The 19276-nt window shown below is 39.1% G+C and overlaps 1 protein-coding gene across 1 annotated transcript; it reads left to right on the forward strand.

Moving 5' to 3' along the window:
- The first annotated feature begins 1833 nt into the window (after positions 1-1833).
- Positions 1834-18080, forward strand: LOC124795111 (E3 ubiquitin-protein ligase RFWD3-like). Its single transcript, XM_047258964.1, has 4 exons — positions 1834-2243; positions 2326-2399; positions 2993-3083; positions 16479-18080. The coding sequence occupies exons 1-4, from the start codon at positions 2207-2209 to the stop codon at positions 17951-17953; spliced, it is 1677 nt and encodes a 558-aa protein (XP_047114920.1). The 5' UTR covers positions 1834-2206; the 3' UTR covers positions 17954-18080.
- Positions 18081-19276: the final 1196 nt, after the last annotated feature.

Consider the following 19276-nt stretch of genomic DNA (forward strand, 5'->3'; position numbering starts at 1 on the left):
CTTAGTTTATGTATTTTTGCCATGGCGATGGTACATGTTTTTGATCCAGTGTCAAGAGTCGGGGCACCCATCTTGCAGATAATTTTTTCATTTCTAATTCTTCAGTTAAAATGTGATAAACCCGTTCAGATGACATCTGGCAAGTGTGAGAAATTTCACGCACTTTCAATCGGCGATCCTCCATGACCATTTTTTGCACTTTTGCAATGATTTCTGGAGTAGTGACACATCTTGGCCGACCACTGCGTGGATCATGATCTATGCTCTCCCGACCAAATTTAAATTCATTTGTCCATTAGGTAACAGTTGAATATGAAGGAGCAGAGTCCCCCAGTGTATTCTGGAACTAGACATGAATGTCCTTTGCTTGCATACCTTTCTTTATGAAGTACTTCATCATTGTTCGAATCTCGATTTTTACCATCTTCACTAATCACTACGCGGGAACAACAACAGAGCCACGTCACCGTCCCAGTTCTCTTCCAAGAGCACTGACGTGTCACGTGTTTACAGGTAACAGTCCAATGAATATCACGTGAACAACTAGTTGCGCCAGCGCTGACCTCTCATGGTGATTCCAAGAACTTTTCAAACCACCCTCGTATATTGTACACGTTTTGACGTCAAGACAATTTAATAGAATAACTTGGATCATCTGACAGTCTTTTATACTTAAAACCATCCGATATATTTTCATGCAGCAAGAATACATTTGCTTTAAACCAGTAGGATGCTTGAGCAATTGTCTTTGCAACACAAGGCAGTTTTATAGTTTATGATATCATTGAAGTTGTTTCGTCTGCATGTACCAAAGGCTGGATTTTAGGAACAATAAAAAGATCAGTACAGATCTCTGTGTAACACCTATCATAAACTGTAACTTGTGGTATGCTGGATTATTTCTTGGTCAACACAGAAAACTTGCATACTGTTCTGTAGATACGATTGTAATAGTTCAGGGCGTATCTCTAAAACCGGGTTCACACGTACAACTAAATGTGGCGCCACAGCTACCGTTCCCACAGGACGGCACAAATTTTACGTAGTCGCGCAGCTTTCAACATGGAGTCAACTGAAAACATATGGATGGGTATTAACACAGTCTAATATGTGTTTAACTGTAGTATTGATGCTAGAATTCAGGTTATGGCATTATAGCTGTGGCAAGAGTTAAATGCAAAGAAAACGAAGCGCAAATGTTATACCCAAAAATATATTTCGCGCAGGGATAAATCAGGGGCCACAAAGACAATCACAAAAGAAATAATACTCAGAGGCGAAAATGCCGTCTACTGTTGCCATGGAGGTAAGAATACCTCCATGACTGTTGCTAACTAACCAACAGCTGGCATGTACATATCATCTGGAGACACGTCACTCTTCCAAGAAGCTTACCGTATTCGTTAATGTAGGCATTTCTGGTAAGTAGTTTTCAGTTTAACAGCTGACACATCACACTGCTCAGCTATTTCCCACACATAATCCACAATTTATACTGCACCTGATCTCACAAATCTTGAAGCTCATACGACTCGCTTTTTTTTAAAGATTGGGGAATAGGCACACACACACACACACATACACAGCTACAGAAAACTAAATGTAGGCTGTTGCTCTTGTAGTTCCAAAAGCTGGGAAAGCAGTTAAATGAAAACACACCGGAATCGATTGGAGCACTCCACGATAACAGCGACAGAATGTGAGTGTTTCGAAATACAGCCACCCGGGAGCAAGTGGAAAGAACATAAGTACAACTAAGTTGAGCTTTTAGTGGCAGAGCAAAAGTTACGTCTGTTGCGCTAGAGCAAACTGGCAGGCGACATGTTTGTTGCGTGTGTGAAGTCGGCTGTCAAAAAGTAACTTGAGAAGAACCTATGTCTCTAGTAAACATCGACTGTTATGCACTGATTTTAGAATGCAAACGCAACACCCTAATGACATTCGTTTGTGCTAGTGCCATTTAAAAGGCAAGTCAAGTGGATTTTACAGACGAATTTTACTAACTGTCGGGTCGGAACGCAGAGATATGTAAATATTATGTATAATATCTCAGATACACAGTACTAAGAGTTTGAAACCATATCGCGCGAAGTATTGAATTTGACGCCGTAAATTTGTATATGACAGAGCGTCGTTGACGTGAATTATGAGCTGTGTATTAGTATGTTTTGTATTGATGTACTTGTCAATGTCATGAGATAAAGCGATGGAAGACGGTAACGATTCCGACGCGACTGTGTATGGTATGTTTTGCTATTGCTCAGTTTTGTGTACAGTTTTCTACTTGTTGATTATTCATAAATGTTGTCTTATTCTGATTAACAGATGGAGATATGGAAACGGAAGAAGAGGATTCCGAGGTAGCTGTCGTGCATGAATCTGTTGCTTCAGGAACTGAGGTAAAATCATTTTGTCTTGTAAATTTACTTAAATGAATACCCTCGAAGAAACGTGAACATAGGAAGTGGAATATTTCTGCCAGTAGTTGAAGTACAGCAGGTGCCTACGTGGAATGTTTCCAAAATTGTATAAGTGTAACGTCTCTATACAGTTTGTTTTTTTTTGTGTGGAGTGCTAAGCTCCATGTACTAAAAATGTACCCATTAAGAATGCTAGTGCTTATCAACTAAGGTGAAGATACAACAAAAGAGAAGTGGTAAACGACATGAAACATGTCAAAAATATTGTCAGTAAAGAAAAGAAATAGTGCCACAGAGCAGTTGCTTATCAACAACAACAACAATTGGTATGTGGAAGAAGAATTGCCATATTATAGAAATGATGCTCATGTTATTCAAAATTGCACGTAGTGTAAAAGCAGTGTGCAAAATTTTGGATCATTTGATTTATCAGATGTCATTGTACAGATCTTATGATTCAGGAGAATGTTTAAATTACGTAGACATGCCCATGTAAAATAAATGTCCAGTGGTATCTATAAAAACTGCTTCCCTTGAGGAACCACATTGAATGTGTCATATCTCTCTTGCAGGTTGTTTCCCATGAAGGACCCCAATCAAGTGATACAGGCTCTCTTAAAGCTGATTGTCAGTCAAATGAAAATCAAGCATATGAACATAAAAGTAAGTATCTGTTATTACACATAGCTGGTACTTCTTTCTTGAGATGACTGTTTCATTTTTATGATTAATGAAGTATTTTCTTCTTTAGACCTAATTTTACATAATCATAATTGTAATGCCTTTCTAAACAATAAAATTGTGTAGCTGTCATTTGTATTGCCAGTACCTGCAAGGTGGACATTTTGTAAATTTAATTTACCAATTTAGTTAGTTGACAGAAAATTTTTAGTCTCCTTCTGCCTGAGTTCATAACATGCTAGCCAGTAGTGTCGAATTTTTCTTCACAAATATCTCACGCCAGGTAAAAGTTTACATACAGTAACATTTTTCTGTTTCATAATCATCTGCTAAATAACACCAAAAGCAAAAAACATGATAAGATCTATAGGTAGCCTATTTATCTGCAGTCATCACATTTTCTGGCACTTTATCCCAACCAGTTGTACTAAAAGATGCATTCTGGATTGCTTCGTTGCATGCTTAAGTTTTTGTTTTTAAATCTAAACTTGAGACTCTGAATGTTTTGTGTGTGTTCAACCATGATGTTTGAGTGTGCAGGACGAAGCAGTGATTTTGTGAAGTTCCGGGTCTTGTGGCACAACTGGCTAATAGAATCGAACTGAGCTGCTTTCATGTTGATTTGTTTTTGAAGCTAGCATACCACATTTGTTGCTTTTCATATTTATATTTGTTTATTATGAAAATTTTGTAGTTGAAATGATAAACAACCTTAAAGACCTCTCCGAAACAAGTAATTTTTAATACAGTTTGTTGTGCCAGTGTGTCGGAAAATGTGCTGGTGTATGAATGTGTCACTACGAATTATATGAACATGTCACTACCAATTATTAAGTACTTCCTTTAGTAGACCAAACAAGTAGTTACAACAAATTAATTCCTTCTCATTTATTAATGCAAATTTTGCTTACCTTAATTCATTTGTTTATAGATGAAATCAGTCCATCTGCCCTACAAAATGGCCCAAGTCCATTTCATTTAAATTTGGAGGATTCAGTAGTTATTTTTCAAGCCCATTCTCCATATTTTTGCCTAATAATTTGCACACTGCATTCATGTTGTGCTGTTAACAGACTTGCGGTATGCTGCAACTATTAGTAAGAAAATAAAAACTTACTAGAACATGGGCACGACACATACAAAAAGATACTTGGTAATAATGGTAACACGACATTTTTCACGTGTTTTTGTGCTGTTCATTTGTGAAACTGCCGCTAGGTAGTGAAACTTTGTAATCGTATTCTAATGTTCTCTGTGAAGAAACTCACAAAGTTATTCTTTCAGTGGATTGAATTTCCAATGATATGATCAAAAAACTATCTAAAACATCATCAAAACATTAATACTAAATGTCAATTAATGATGCACCAAAGCATAAAAGTGATATTTGGAGCCTGATTCCATAGAAGCTTCAGCCACTTCCTTCATTTATGTAAGCAGCAGAATGTGAAAATTGTGTGGAAATCTGTAGGTTACCATAAGGCTCTGCTAGTTGGGCATTTAAGGGGTACATAAGTTATATTCTGTAGAAGCAACACCTGTAAGGCTGTATTACATAGAGGTAATAGGCATTGCAGGGCACAGCCATAAGACTAGCTACTATGTGTTTGAGAAATATCAGTCGATATAAAGTGCCAAAAAGATTGACCTTCAGTATTCCCATGGGAAATATTCAAAATGTCGGATTATTTAAGTTATGTAATCATTTATTGAATAATTATTTTAATATATATTTTAGGGCAGCTCCACCTCAGGGCCTTTAGCTATGAGCTGCGCCTGATTATATGTACTGCAGGGGAAACCACAATATCACCACCTGGAGATGTGATTTTGGCAAGGAGCAACATATCTCAATATACATTGGTGAGAATGAAGCTGTCCTGAGAGACAGAAAACAATCTGCTCAAGAAAAATATCTGAGGCAGCTGATGGTGGAATAGTCATTTCTGAAAGAAAAGGTGGAAGAGATGGTACATGTGACAACTGAAATCTGTTTCTTATAAAATAAGTCATTATCAGTCGTAGAGTTTATACGCAACTGTACACTGTCACTCTGATTTTGTCCAAAATTGGTAATCACATTCTTAAGAAAACAGGTGAAAATGCTGTCAGGAGGATTCACAAAAACCTATCCCAAATGGTAAGAGTAATGAAAAAATGCTAAGTTTTTTCCCAGGCATTAATGCTTCATTCTGATAAGACAAAGTTGTGCAGATACTTTTGGGCTGTTTACTGAAAACAACCTGTGAAGGAGAAGGTGGAATGATATTTTATGCTATAAAAGCCCCATCCCTGTGGGAACATTAGAAACTACTACTCTAAAGATTGGAAGATGAAGAAAAATGTTGCCATGTTCTATCTAACTAAAAGTATGTTTCTTTTCCAAAATTGCTATGCCTATTTTAAACTGTCTTTGCAAAATATAAAGGCGAATTTGGAAAACACAGTAGCAAGGTAACACAAAGATACAAAAAATTTTAGCAGGGGATAAATTTGAGGCTCTTTCGGTGCAAATATGGATGTTGCTAGTTGACTTACTAACTAAAACTACAAAATATTGTTACCTTCTTTCTTATACAAAAGTAATGACATTTTAAAACACCTATAATGAAAAGTGTATATCCCAGTTAACACTATGAACTACAGATATATTCAACACTTGTAGAATTATGTTAGGTAACAATGTACAGATCTTACGTAAAATAAGGAAAAGAAAACCACTTATCTATAGTGGATCAATGCGCGGAGCATAGAAACAGGCAACAGAAAACTGCACTTACGTTAGCTTTCAAGCACTAGCTTCTTCTTCTTTTTTTCCCTCAGCGCATGGCTCTCCCTCCCCCTACACGCATGCGCGCGCGCGCGCCCACACACACACACACACACACACACACACACACACACACACACACACACCTGTGTGTGTGCCACGGGGGGGGGGGGGGCGCATGTAATAGTCTTTTTCGTTGTACCTGTCTGCAACTGAATGTCGTATTTACAATGAGTATCAGATTGTCCTTTTCATGATAAAGTTAATTTACAGAATTGGCAGTGGCATTAAAAAAGGGGCCTAATTAGCCTTCAGCCAAAAATCGCTGCCCATACACTCATACCAGGAGAGTTGCTCTCCATTGCCACATGTGGGAATTTGTAGAATCCTAGTAGACACAGTTGTCCTTTTCCTCTGCCATTCACCTTAACAGTCCCTTTGTCTCGCCAAAGGCTGCTTTTGTAAAACTTGGGATCGGTTTCATGTCACATTATGTGTACCACGCTGAATTCCATATGCAATCTTTGTCCTTGAAGTAGGCCTGTACAGTCTTTATTGCAGCTTTTCCTGAACCTTTTGTAGGCTTGTTCTGCTGTTTGATACTCTTTGGATCCTTTTCTTTGAGATTTAGTCACTGACTGCATGAAACATTGTTCGATAACATTGAGATTCTCTTCTGTAGTAACTGATTTTGGCCTATCTGAACAAGGTAGCTCCGCTACTGATCCAGTCTCTACAGATCTTAAATTTAATTTGTGAATACCTTGTCGAGATAGTGGCTGGATATTTGGGAAAAACTCCACAAACACCACTTAAAATATGGTCATGTTTCACCATATTTGCAAATCAAATACTTGCTGTTCTGTAGTTAACTTCCTATTCACTGTTTCTCAGATAACTACAAACCTCAAACTGCTTGTGTCAACTGACTGATGGGTATGATTCACCAGTAGATATCACTGTTGATTACCACTATGCTGGGCAAGACAGTCTAAGGACTGCTAGTGACAACTGACTTATAGCCCATCCTGTATATCATTTAATAGTCAAAAAGCATAGATATGATTCTTTATTTAACTGATTCCCATATAGAGTATTGTGTTAAACATATGTTAATTTCAAGCATGTTAAAATGTTCCTCGTTAATCTTTTTGCTGCATGTGATTAAATCGGCTGTCTTGGTTTCCACTAAGTTCATGAAACTCACCATCATGCTCCATAGTCTGAGTTTTCTTAAGAGCATAATTCTAACGTTGTGAATGCTTCTCACTCACGTTTACAATTGACATTTCTGTAGATGATGACTTGATAGACTAACTGTTGTATTTTCTGTGAAAAAATACTCAGTTTTGATTTGTGTTGCCACTGTAAGTGAATGGAAATAATACTCCAGGTATAACTATCTGGGGAATAGAATGGCATCATAAAAAGAATACCCTTAGTTGTATCTGGGGTGGCTGATTCTGTGAGTATATCAGTGAAAATAAACTTTTTTTTAAAACTTCCTTCAACTACTGATAAAACTTATTGAAAAGTATATGGAATCCAGTTCTACCATTACGTTCATTATCAGCAGTTTCTAAACTTGTACATGCCATACATAAACATTGTGAAATATGCATACACATAATGGAAAGTCCAGGCTGGAGTAATAGTAATACGGTAAGGATAGATTGCTGCTCTCCACCTAAGGTGTTGAGCCGCAAACAGGCATAATGAAATATTTAAGCTTTTGGTCAAGGTTCTCCATCAAAAGTAGAACTCCCACACAACTCACACACGCAGGGGATACTTCATCTGGGCACTAAGGCTGATATTCTAGTATTCTTTTCCATTGTGCGACTTTCTCACCCTTTTTTCTCATGACAGTCTTATCTGTCTAGTATTGTGCAGTTTAAGTTATTAGATGTTCCTGCTTTTCCTAAAGGTGTTGCTTGTGTCTAACTTTCGTGTACATCCTGTCTCTAATTTGAACATGTTTTACATCTTTTGTTTATCTGTGTTCACTGTCATAGCAAGTCAGGCCATCTAGCTGTCCCCCTCCTGTGTCACTGGTGGCTCAGGTTTGCAATAAGCCTTCTTTCAGACTGCTGCAATATTTTGTGGAATCGGTCCCATATCATAGGAGTACTGGTTTCCTGGTGGAGCTCCTGGGTTGGGAAACCTGTGGAGATGTGTGGAAAAGTCTTAATGCTCTACTCTGGAACCCATGAAGTTGATGAATATAGTGGTCAGCTATGTTTCTCCACACTATAGTCACATATTCTAGTTCTGCTTGGACCAGTGTGGAGGAAATGTAGACTCAGTATCTAGCAAGGGTGGAGATGCTTTCAGATGACCACATGCTTTACCCCAATCTTCACAGATGTATGATCCCCAGATCAGGTGCCTTTAAAGGGTTATCCTGAGGTATTTCAGTGTGTGATACCATGGGATGGGGCCTCCCATGATCTGCACAGGTTCAAAATCCAATGGCATTGTGCGCTGTAATTACAACAGCATAGTTCATTGTGACATTAAATTTCAAACACTACTTCGGCCCAGGCCCCTAAGATTCTGTCTGCAGGGGGGCCAAGGATGGACCCCTGTGGCACTCCCGCTTGTATCAGTCTTTCTTTCAAAATGCTGTCTCTGAATGCGAACATTGGAATGCTGTCTTCCATTTGTGAATGGTATGTAGGAAAAATGATTCAGTAAAGCTCCACAAGGCTTAATTTCTGTAATCTTCTCATATGTGTGGAAAGAAGTACTACATGGCCTTAATTTTCTTTGGAAATTTCATCGGTAAATATCTGTGATGCACACCCCTTCTCTTGTAGTGCCTGCGACATACTCTCTTTGAGTAAATGCACTAGGCTTTGTGGGATTTCTCTCCCTCTCTCCTATTAATCACACTTCGTAAGAGTCTGACTGATAAACAATCAATTGAACAGGTGTTTTGTAATCATCTTTGTGGATGAATTAAATTGCCTTAAGAATCTTCCAGTGAACCTGTCCGGTATCTGCTCTTCCTACTACACAGATGTCCAAAATTAAAGCAACAAAAGGAAATTTTGTGTTGTTGATTTTGCCACAAAATGGTATAAACTGGTGATAGTAAAGTAGAAACAATGTAAAGAATACAGAACATAAACAACTGCAACATGCATAATGCTAAACAAAAAGTTTTGTTTTTTCCAACTTAACAGGTTTGCCCACACGACAGCTGGTTAATGTGCTCCGTGTGGGATGTGACCACCTCTGGCAGCAATAAAGGCCTGATGATGTCAGTGCTTGCTGTGGATGATGTCATCAGTTTCATGTTGAGGCAGTAACATTCATTCTTCCTGCAGAGCTGCTCACAAGTTATGGATAGTGGTTGGTGAACACTGACATGATGCCATCTATCTCCCTAGTTCATCCCAGATATGCAGATATGCTCTGCGGGATTCAAATCAGGAGAGGGAGTAGGCTAGACCATGTGTGCAGTATCCTTAGTTTCCAAGAAAACCTCAACCACCCGTGCTCTGTGAGGTCAAGCGGTGTCATCCGTCGGTACGAAGTCCAGGCCCACAGCACCTCCCAACAACCACACATGATGTCCTAAGATCTCATCACGATACCTGACAGCAGTTAAACCTTGACGATTCACCCCACAGTTCCATAAATTGTTAGTGGTCAAAATAATCCCTGCCCACATCGTAGGGGATCTTTCTTGGTAATGGTCTCTTTCCACAAAGGTTGGGTCCTGAGATCATGTCCACATTTCCTCTAGATGCAAATCTGTTGAGAGTAACTCTCTAAACTCTCTAAATCACATTAGGACTCATCTGTAAAATGAACGCTTGCCCACTCTTCAGCTGTCCAGGTGGCACGTTGACGACTCCACTATACATGTTCCCTTCTGTGAAGACAAGTCAAAGGTACGCATGCAGCTGGTCTCTGACAATAAAGGTCACTCTACTGAAGCCTTGTGCACACAGGTAGCCTCGATATAACACATTCGGTTGATGCTGAGAGGACAGAGACCAGTTGCAGTGCAGTACTAAGGCAATACCGTCGTGCCCTTATAGCCAAATAATAGTGCTCTCTTTCTGTTTCACACTTGGTCGTCCTGCTCTGATCTTCAGGATATGCTTTCGGTCTCTATAAACTGTCGCCACATCCAAGAAGCAACAGAATGATTCGCATTAAGTCATCGGGCCACATCAGTTAGCAACTGTCCTGCTTCCATTCTTCCTATGGTCCTCCACTCAGATTCTTCCTATGGTCCTCCACTCAGATTCTTCCTATGGCCCTCCACTCAGATTGACTGGTAGGTGTCTTCTCAGTGCTTTATGCGGTTATTCCACTTTTGATCATTCTGGATGATTATTCACAATTATTTTATGATAGTTACTGTTTCTGTTGACCTGCCAGGGTAGCTGAGAGCGCTAACGCGCTGCTTCCTGGACTTGGGTAGGCGCGCCAGCCCTGGATCGAATCCGCCCGGCGGATTAACGACAAGGGCCGGTGTGCCAGCTAGCCTGGATGTGGTTTTTCGGTGGTTTCCCTCATCCCGCTATGTGAATACTGGGCTGGTCCCCATGTTCCGCCTCAGTTACATGCGTCGCAGACATTTGAAACACGTTCGCACTATTTCACGATTGACACTAGATGCAGCCAGCTGGGGTACACTGATTTCATCCCTGGAGGTACGGGGTGGCGGCAGGAAGGGCATCTGGCCACCCCTAAAACTAACCTTGCCAAATCCGTTCTAACCACGCCGACCCCGCAATCGCTGCAGGACTATGGCGTAAACGAAAGAAAGAAAGTAAGTTACTGTTTCCGTTGATTCGTCACTTATAGCATAAATGAACAGAAGTGGCTCTCTTCATCTATTTATTTGTAATACTTTGCAGTTTTCTTGTGTTCATGGTCAACAGCTAGTACCTGCACCAGTTGTCGATTCTCTGTAGGTCTTCCTACTTTTCATTACAGTGTTCTGACATTGCAGTCTTTCTACACACAACAATACAATCCAGAGTAGCCCCACAGTCTCTCCAACATTAGCCCCAGTTGATCATCATTAATGTAAATAGTAATGGCCCTGGAAGAGCCCCTTGGATAATTCCTGAAATTTCCTTCAAAGTCATCAGTTTTGTTCAGTTAAGGAAGTCCTTTGTCCAGTCACAAATTTATCAATGATATTCACCAAAAGCCTTGTAACTTAAGATGTTATTTTATTTGAAGGCTATAAGTTTCAGCATTTTGATATGCCATCTTTAGGACCCATATGCATCTCTCCAAGTAAATGAAAATGTCATATAGAGCCGTAAATTTCTGGATGTCATGAGCTCAGTCGTTACACTAGTGCCTTATTCAAAGACTTGCTATCAAGTCTTCGAATGAAGCACTAGTGTAACGATTGAATTCATGACACCCAGAGGTTTATGGCTCTGTATGACATTTTTGTTTACTTGGAGTGATGCATATGGGAACTGAAAATAGCATATTGAAATGCTGAAACTGGTAGCCTTCAAAATAGAATAATAAGTTACACAGCTGTTGGTGAATTTCATTGACAATTACTTAACCAGCCGATGTCCCCTGTCAATGATAGACCAACAGAGACAATCACAAATTTGGTTGAATTTTCTCTCTCTCTCTCTCTCTCTCTCTCTCTCTCTCTCTCTCTCTCTCTCTCACACACACACACTCACACACACACACACACACACACACTCTGTAAGCTCTTATTTTGCTCACTAAACGACAGTGCAGAGCTGTATTGAATGCATTGCAGAATCAAGGAATATGGTGTCAACTGGAACTCCTTAGTCTGTGGTGCTCTGGGTCTTGTCAATAAACAGAGCAAGCTGGTCTCCATTTTTGGTATCTGCTGATTTTTTATGGAGGAGATTTTAGTTTCCGATGAGATTTTCATTCTCAAAGAATGTCATAGTGCATGAGCGTAAAACATGTTCCTTAACTCTAAAACATACCGATGTCAGCAATAGAGGCCTATAATACATATTTGTGTGTCAGCATTTCTTAAAAATGGAAATTACCTGCACTTTTCTCCAATCGCTAGGTACTGCTTGTCGCTTTAGTGAATTGTGATTATAATAGTTAATCACTGTAGGTGATCTGCAGTTCGCGGATTTTCTGTTCTGCAATTTTTTATTTCAATACATTTTGGCAGCTGTACAATGACTGAAAGGAGGTATCATATTATGGTCTTCCAAGGTGAAACAACTATGGAAAACTAAATTCAGTATTTTGATCTTCTCTCTGTGATCTTCTTTGTCAGTGAAGGTATGATTGCTGAGTGGCTGAATAAATTATTTTAATCCACTTATTGTTCTTACTTAGGATTTTTAATCAAATTGTTTGGCAAAATATTTCTATGAAAGTCACTGGAAGCTTCGTGCAGCACTCAGCTTTTGCTTATTTTGGCTTCATTCACCTTCTGTTTGTCTACCAGGCTTTAACTCTGCTTAAATCTGAAATGCTTGCTTTGCTTTGACAACAACTTTCTAACACAGCTATTGAACCACAGTGAGTCTTCTCCATCCTTCACAGCTTTGCACAGCACATCCTTGTCTAAGATATATTGTAAAGAATGTTTTTGAATGTTACCCATTTGTATTCCACATATTCGTCCTCAGAGCTGGATATTTTATGTTGACTGCTTGGATACTCCGCTGTTCGTCTCCTGTCACTCTTGATAACCAAAAATATTTTCTTATCTTTTGTAACATTTCTTGTGACACCTGTAGTCATTGATGTTGTCAGTGCCTTATGATCTTAGATTACCTCCCCGATGTCAACTGATTTGAAGAGTTCACATTTGTTAGTTACTGAGAGATCTAAGACATTGCCCTTACATGTGGACACTCTTAACTATCTGCTGGAAGACATTTGGAACAATCTCTCTCAAATCCTTTTATGTGCCATCACTTTAAATTGAGTGAGTCTCCATAACTCCTTCAGAGTAGGGAACTGGGTTGAATGGTGGAGTAGGTAGCTGATCATGACTCTTTTGAGTAGGCTCTTTCCCTCACCTAATCATCTCGGGTCCTCATCGTTGGAGAGATAGCTTCAACGTTCTTCTATCTCACCATTTCTTGAAAGCTTGCAATCTTTTTACTACCTTCCTCAGAGGCAAAGTTTTTGCCCCATGCAAGCTTATGTTCACAGTGTAACGGTTCAAGAATTGCTTCCTACCCAAAACTGTCATTGCTATGAGCAGGAATGTGATTAGCTACTACTCAGATACTGTTTGACTTCAGTGGCTTTTCCTTATTTTCACTTGGATAAGTAATTCTTTTGCCTGGGCTATTCTATGTTAACATCTGTCATACTTCTACATTTACAAGACAGCAGCTTAATTTTCAAATTTTTAAAAATCCTCATGCTTGGAGAATTCTATTTATCATGGTGAACAGTTTTCTGATTTTTTTTTTTTCTTTGTTCGCAATGTTACTATGACACGTGTGAGTTTCGTAGCCTAGAAATTTTCTGGCCCACAGTGAAGTACAGCCTAGGAGGCAACAGATGTATACTACCCTAGCTTCACATCATCCTTAAAGTCAGTGTCACTTAAAAAGGAAGAAAAATGGTGTAAACATCCTTTATACCTCCCCCTATAGTGATAAAGGTTAGAAAAAAACTAGAAAAAGAAAAGCGAAATTTTTGTAGGGGAGTTTCGTCAGCTAACTTTTTTAGAACATCATGTTGGGTTGTCACCTTTTTAGCTTTTCTGTTGTGTTCATAGTTTAATTCTTAAATTCTTTGTGTATTTCCACAGTTTAATTCATAAATTAATTATGTTGTATCATATTTTATTGTGTACATTTTCACAGTCTGTAGTGGAGTAGTCGTTTGTTTGTTAGGGACTGTCAGGATCCATTGATAATAGAAGTCAGCTGTCAGTCTTCGTTGAAGCACAAGGAGACTACAGAGTCACATATTTAGCTTTTTCTGTTTGTTTCTAGTTTAATTTTTAAGCCAGTAGGATGGAAAGAGTGCGTGCATCCTGTGTCCAGCCACAGGAGCCGCTGGCTGCAGTTTGCAAGCTGCTGAAGGTGCTTACAGCCACAGTCAGCCATCTACAGGCTTCTGTCTCAGGGTGTAGCAGTGATGGAGCTTCTGGTGCGTTGTGTGGGACACCACCGGTGTTGCTCATTTCGCCCATGGGCTCTGCTGTTGGGGCATCTTGCAGTGTACCCGTCACAGGGGATCCATTCTGACCGCAGGCTGAGTTGTGGGTTGTAATGTGTTCACGTTGCTTGAGGAAGCAGGAAGTGCATGTAGAGGCTGGCCGTCTGGTCTTGCCAATTCGTAGTAGATTAGTGGCTACACCTTCAGCAGGGTCCAAACAAGCACGGGTGGGATGGGGGACTAGTTATCAGGATCTCTATTAGGTGCATTATGAAGCCCCTTAGGGAAATAGTGTCCAAGGCTGGAAAGAAAGCCAATGTGCACTCAGTGTCTGCTGGAGGCCTCATCAGAGATTTGGAGGAGCCGTGCCTGCAGCTATCAAGTGTGCAAGGTGCAGTCATTTGCAAGTTGTGGCTCACAATGACACAAGTGACGTTGCTTGCCTGGAATAAGCACTTCTGTGGATATTAAGCTACTAACGACGTAGTTGTAAAAGTTGTGCTTATCTGAAGAAAAAGAACAGAATTCTGAGAGAAAAGTTTTTCAGAAAGGCTGCATTTAAGGTTTTCATATCCTGAACCATAAACTTGTACCTAACTTACTAGCACTTTGGAGATGAGGACCTAGGTTGCCCTTTCTCAGCTTTCTAAATGTATTCCAATGTTTCTTACATCTCCTTGTATGAAGATACTCTATGATGGGTGTAATAACACAAAAGACGAAGATGGCAGCACCTGTCACTCATATTGGTGGGAAACAAATACAGACAACACAGAGTGTTACGTGCTTTGCAGCATTCATGTTCATCTTGTTGCCATGCATTGCATCTCACGAGGTCACACGCAGTACAAGGGCAGAAATTGTTGTGTGACAGACACATTGTATTCCTTTCCAAGATGACCTTACTGTACGATTATGAAAAGATCTAGTTGCCAAGTAGTGGGGAAAAATACTACTACTTTAATTTTGCAGATGAGACCACTTTCTGTTCGTGAAATGGAAAGACATGAGGAATGTGTTTCTTTTGATGACAAAACACAAAATGAGGGTATCCACTATCAGTGTCAGAACAAAATTAGGAGTGATAGATAAGATGAAACCTGACTGGTCCTAATACAAATTAGAATAAAAACAAGGCTACTGTGAGCAGATTCCCTTTAGACACAGAGCAAAATAATTTAGGGCAAGAAAGTTTTTTCCATGTTTTAGTGGGTATTTATTATTTATTTATCGTTTGATGATACAGAGCTTGGATCAAATACATAATTTTAAGAGTACACAGTGTAAGAAATGGCAAGCAAAATACAGGTGATGATTGTCTGTTAATATGTTTCGTATGAAAGTCGAAGCCTGCTAGCATCTTCTTCAATTTTTTACTGAATTGGGAGAGACTTTGGTGAACGAAGGAGGCCTGTTGGAATCAACATTCACTCAAAATAGTTTACCGGACAACAGAATTCAGTTTAAGAAATTTTCCTAAATTGCTTCCAAATAGAGAAGTGCCAAAATGGTTTTAAAGGAGATGTGCCGGCTGGAGTGGCCGAGCGGTTCTAGGCGCTTCAGTCTGGAACCACGGGACCGCTACGGTCGCAGGTTCGAATCCTGCCTCGGACATGGACGTGTGTGATGTCCTTAGGTTAGTTAGGTTTAAGTAGTTCTAAGTCCTAGGGGACTGATGACCTCAGATGTTAAGTCCCATAGTGCTCAGAGCCAATTGAACTTTTTTTTTTTTTTTTTTCTTCAAAGGAGGTGTAATGTTTGCCCAAAACGAAGCAAGTTAGTGGCTGGGAAAGTGGCAAGAAAAGATACCAGGTATCACTGTAGATAATGTGATGTAGTACTTAGTGTGAAAAATTTTTGAAGCATTTTGGAAAACTAAGGCAAATGTAAATAAGCAATATCAGTTAAAATAATAAAATTTCTAACAGTTGTATTTTTAGTACCAACCACTTCCTCTAGTAGGAAATTAATTAGGAAAAATAATTTGTTTGGTTGTGAACAAACACTTCATTTTAATATTAAAAAATTGGGACTGCTGTAAATCTGCACTATTTCAAAGAAAAACTGACCGCTCTTTCAAATGCAGTAAACTGACTTAAGTTCTGTTCAGAAAAACTGAAAAACACGGAATGAGCCAGTTGGATGACACTGTAGTTGCCAAATCCTCAGTGTTAAAGTCTATTTGTATTGCCAGTGCTTTAAGCTATCATTTCATTCCAAATTCTAAATTGCTTCATGCCTGTATAGCTATAGTGGATTTTGCTGCTTTCAGTGAGTGTGTGTATAAATGCTCAAATTGAAAAATGTGCAAAGTAGGTAACCTATTTTGTATGAATTGCAGCTTCTGTTTTGTGTCTATCATTATCCAAATAAATTCTATATATCTTCATTGGGGGATTAATCGAGCAATCCTTACAGTATGACATGTTTTATTACCGATGTAAAATACTTTAATTACTGCAATAATCACACATTCTTTCCAGATACAAAAGACGACCTGAATGCATCTGATGATGGGGATGATGGAAGTTTGTGCCCAATCTGCATGGATTTCTGGACCAATGCAGGAAGTCATCGACTGATTTCCCTAAGGTGTGGACATCTGTTTGGATATTCGTGTATTACACGCTGGCTTCAAGTTTCTTGCTCAGCTGGACAGAGGAGATGCCCTCAGTGCAATAAAAAAGCATCACCAAAAGACATAAGATTTTTATATGCTCGTAGAGTTCAAGCACTTGACACTGTAGAAAAAGAAAAATTGAAGTTGCAGGTAGAAAGCTTACAGCAAGAGAAAAATAGACTTGTTCTTGAATTAGCCCAATCTAAGTTGAACCAGGAACTCCACTTAAAGGAAATTTGGGAACTAAAGCGTAAGTGCGAACAATTGCTTTCATCTCAGTCACAGAATGCAGTGCACGGAAGAGAAATGTCAGCATCTCAGAGTAGCTCCCAGAGAAATATACGTATCCTACACGATCGCACCATAGAAGTTTGTAAAAGCGGAGGCTGCCGTGTTGCAGCATTCAGCCCGTGGCACAAGCTTCTAGTTGTTTCGCAAAGCTCTACAAATAATCTGTTTTCAGGTTTTGGTATCAAAAAGATAGATGCTGTAGATTTGCATCCAACACAATTTCTCTTCCTCCATCCAAAGCCAATCAGGGACATGGCATTTCATCATGAAAGAAATGAATTGCTTCTTACCGTTTCTCTGGATAAATGTGCTAAATTAGTGGATATCACAAGTAATTCTGTTGTACATACATATACAACAGACAGTTCTCTGTGGAGCTGTTGCTGGGATGTTAATGATCCAAATGTACTTTTTGTCGGAAGCCAGAATGGTGTAGTGTCCCAGTTTGATATGAGGCAAACGAGTAATGCAGTTGCACGTCATTCTGTACCTGGAGATACATCACCTGTTACGTCATTAGCTGCCTTTCCTGCCAAGGCAAATAGAACCTTGTCACGGGGAGGATTTTTAGCATGTAGGCTTAATTCGTGTTGTTCATACGAAAGAAATGCAGATAATTTTTCAGTGCAACATTTACCTCTTTCTGGACCTTTTACTTCTTTGTGCTATGATGAACACACAGATCATATTTTAGTCTCTACTAGGCCTAATGCAAGGGTTCCAAATTCTTGTCATATTTTGTGTCAGTTTGGGGCAGATGGCACAAGTGCAGTTTGTTGCCCTGTTCACACATTTATGGGAAGTACCACTCAGAGGCTTTTGTCAAGACCCTGCACTGTCTCCGTGCAGGGAGATACACTGGTGGCAGCCCACATTGAGAGCTCAAAAATTGTTGCCGTGTGGAGTGTATCTTCAGGTCAGCGTCTTCTCAGTCTTCCGGCTTCAGAACCTATTATCGATATTTGCCCATTGAACGTGGATGGAATACTTTATTTGTCAGCGCTCTCAGAAAAGTCGTTGCGGTTATATAGTGTAAAGCATACGTGAAAAAAGTTGTGCAAATTCTTACGGTAACTCATAATCTTGTAAATATAACAGTGTGTAAAAGCAGTAATTTTTGATACTTTTGTCAGTATGGTACTTTTTAAAGTATTCTGTGAGTGCTATAAATGTATATATGAATTTTGAAATAAATGTAAAAGTTCAGTTTTAATAATAAATTGTTTCCTAATAGTTAAATGAAATTGTTAAAATGGCACTATTGGATGAATGCCCATTATGAAACAGTTTATTCATAAAGTTTGAAGTTTAAATGTGAAAAAAAACTGAAAAGTACATTATGAAAGAAGCTCGTATTTTTGTAGATTAATTAATTCCAAAACACAGTCTACAAATGTTGATGTACACATCAAAATATAATCTAGGACTATTTCATAAATTAAGGAGAAAAGTTCTATTTTTGTTGTCCAGGTAAGTTGACGATTTCATATTTGTGCAAAAAATTGAATACTTCATGCAAGTGATGCAGACATATGTAAACTGTTGTCAACTATACCTGGAGAACATCACAACTTGCAGACTAAAGTCAGCGTTCGGGGGTGGGGTGTAAGATTTTCTCAAAAGCTAAAATTTGTATGTTATTTCTTGGTAGTTCTGGCCTTAAAGTAGATTTTTGTGTGATGCCCATCATATCATTAACTGAAAGTAATTAAGGCATTGAGACAGACATAAGGCTTCTGTAGGAAACATGGATAGGTGGGATGTATAAATAAATTGTAATTTTTGGCAAAAGCTGACATCCCCAGTGGTTGTATGATTATAACTTTTAATAATCTGATGTACATTCAGAGTAACTGGCAATGTAAAAGATCTGTTTTAGATGTAATAAAACTGATATTGATAAGGAGTGGCCGTGTAGGTGGTGATGAATAGCTAAGGTTTCAGACAGTTGCTGGCAATTAGATGGCAAACTTGAGTTTTGTATCATTGCCGTGGGTGGTGGGCAGATGAATTCTCATTAACATCCTCTGACTTTTGAGGATAGTTAAGGTGGCTGAGAACTTATGAATGAGAGAATATTCAGTGGAAATGGCCAGTAAAGGTAGTAGACTATGTAAAAAGAGAGTAAGAGCTATTTGCAGAAAGCTGAGCTCTTCATGTATACTGACAGCAACAAGGCAGAGTATAGTGTGCACTTCTGGTTGGTATTAGAATGACACTACTGCAGCTAGTAGTCATGTTTGCATTGTATTTGGTTACTGTAGTCCTTGTGTGCTGGGAAATAGCCCCAGATTATTTGAGAACAGCATAAAATGCAATTTGTTACTCGGATGCAGAGTGCAATTATAAGAATGTTTTCAGAGGAAGCAA

The sequence above is a fragment of the Schistocerca piceifrons genome, chromosome 4 (assembly GCF_021461385.2).
Source record: "Schistocerca piceifrons isolate TAMUIC-IGC-003096 chromosome 4, iqSchPice1.1, whole genome shotgun sequence".
Lineage (NCBI taxonomy): Eukaryota > Metazoa > Arthropoda > Insecta > Orthoptera > Acrididae > Schistocerca > Schistocerca piceifrons.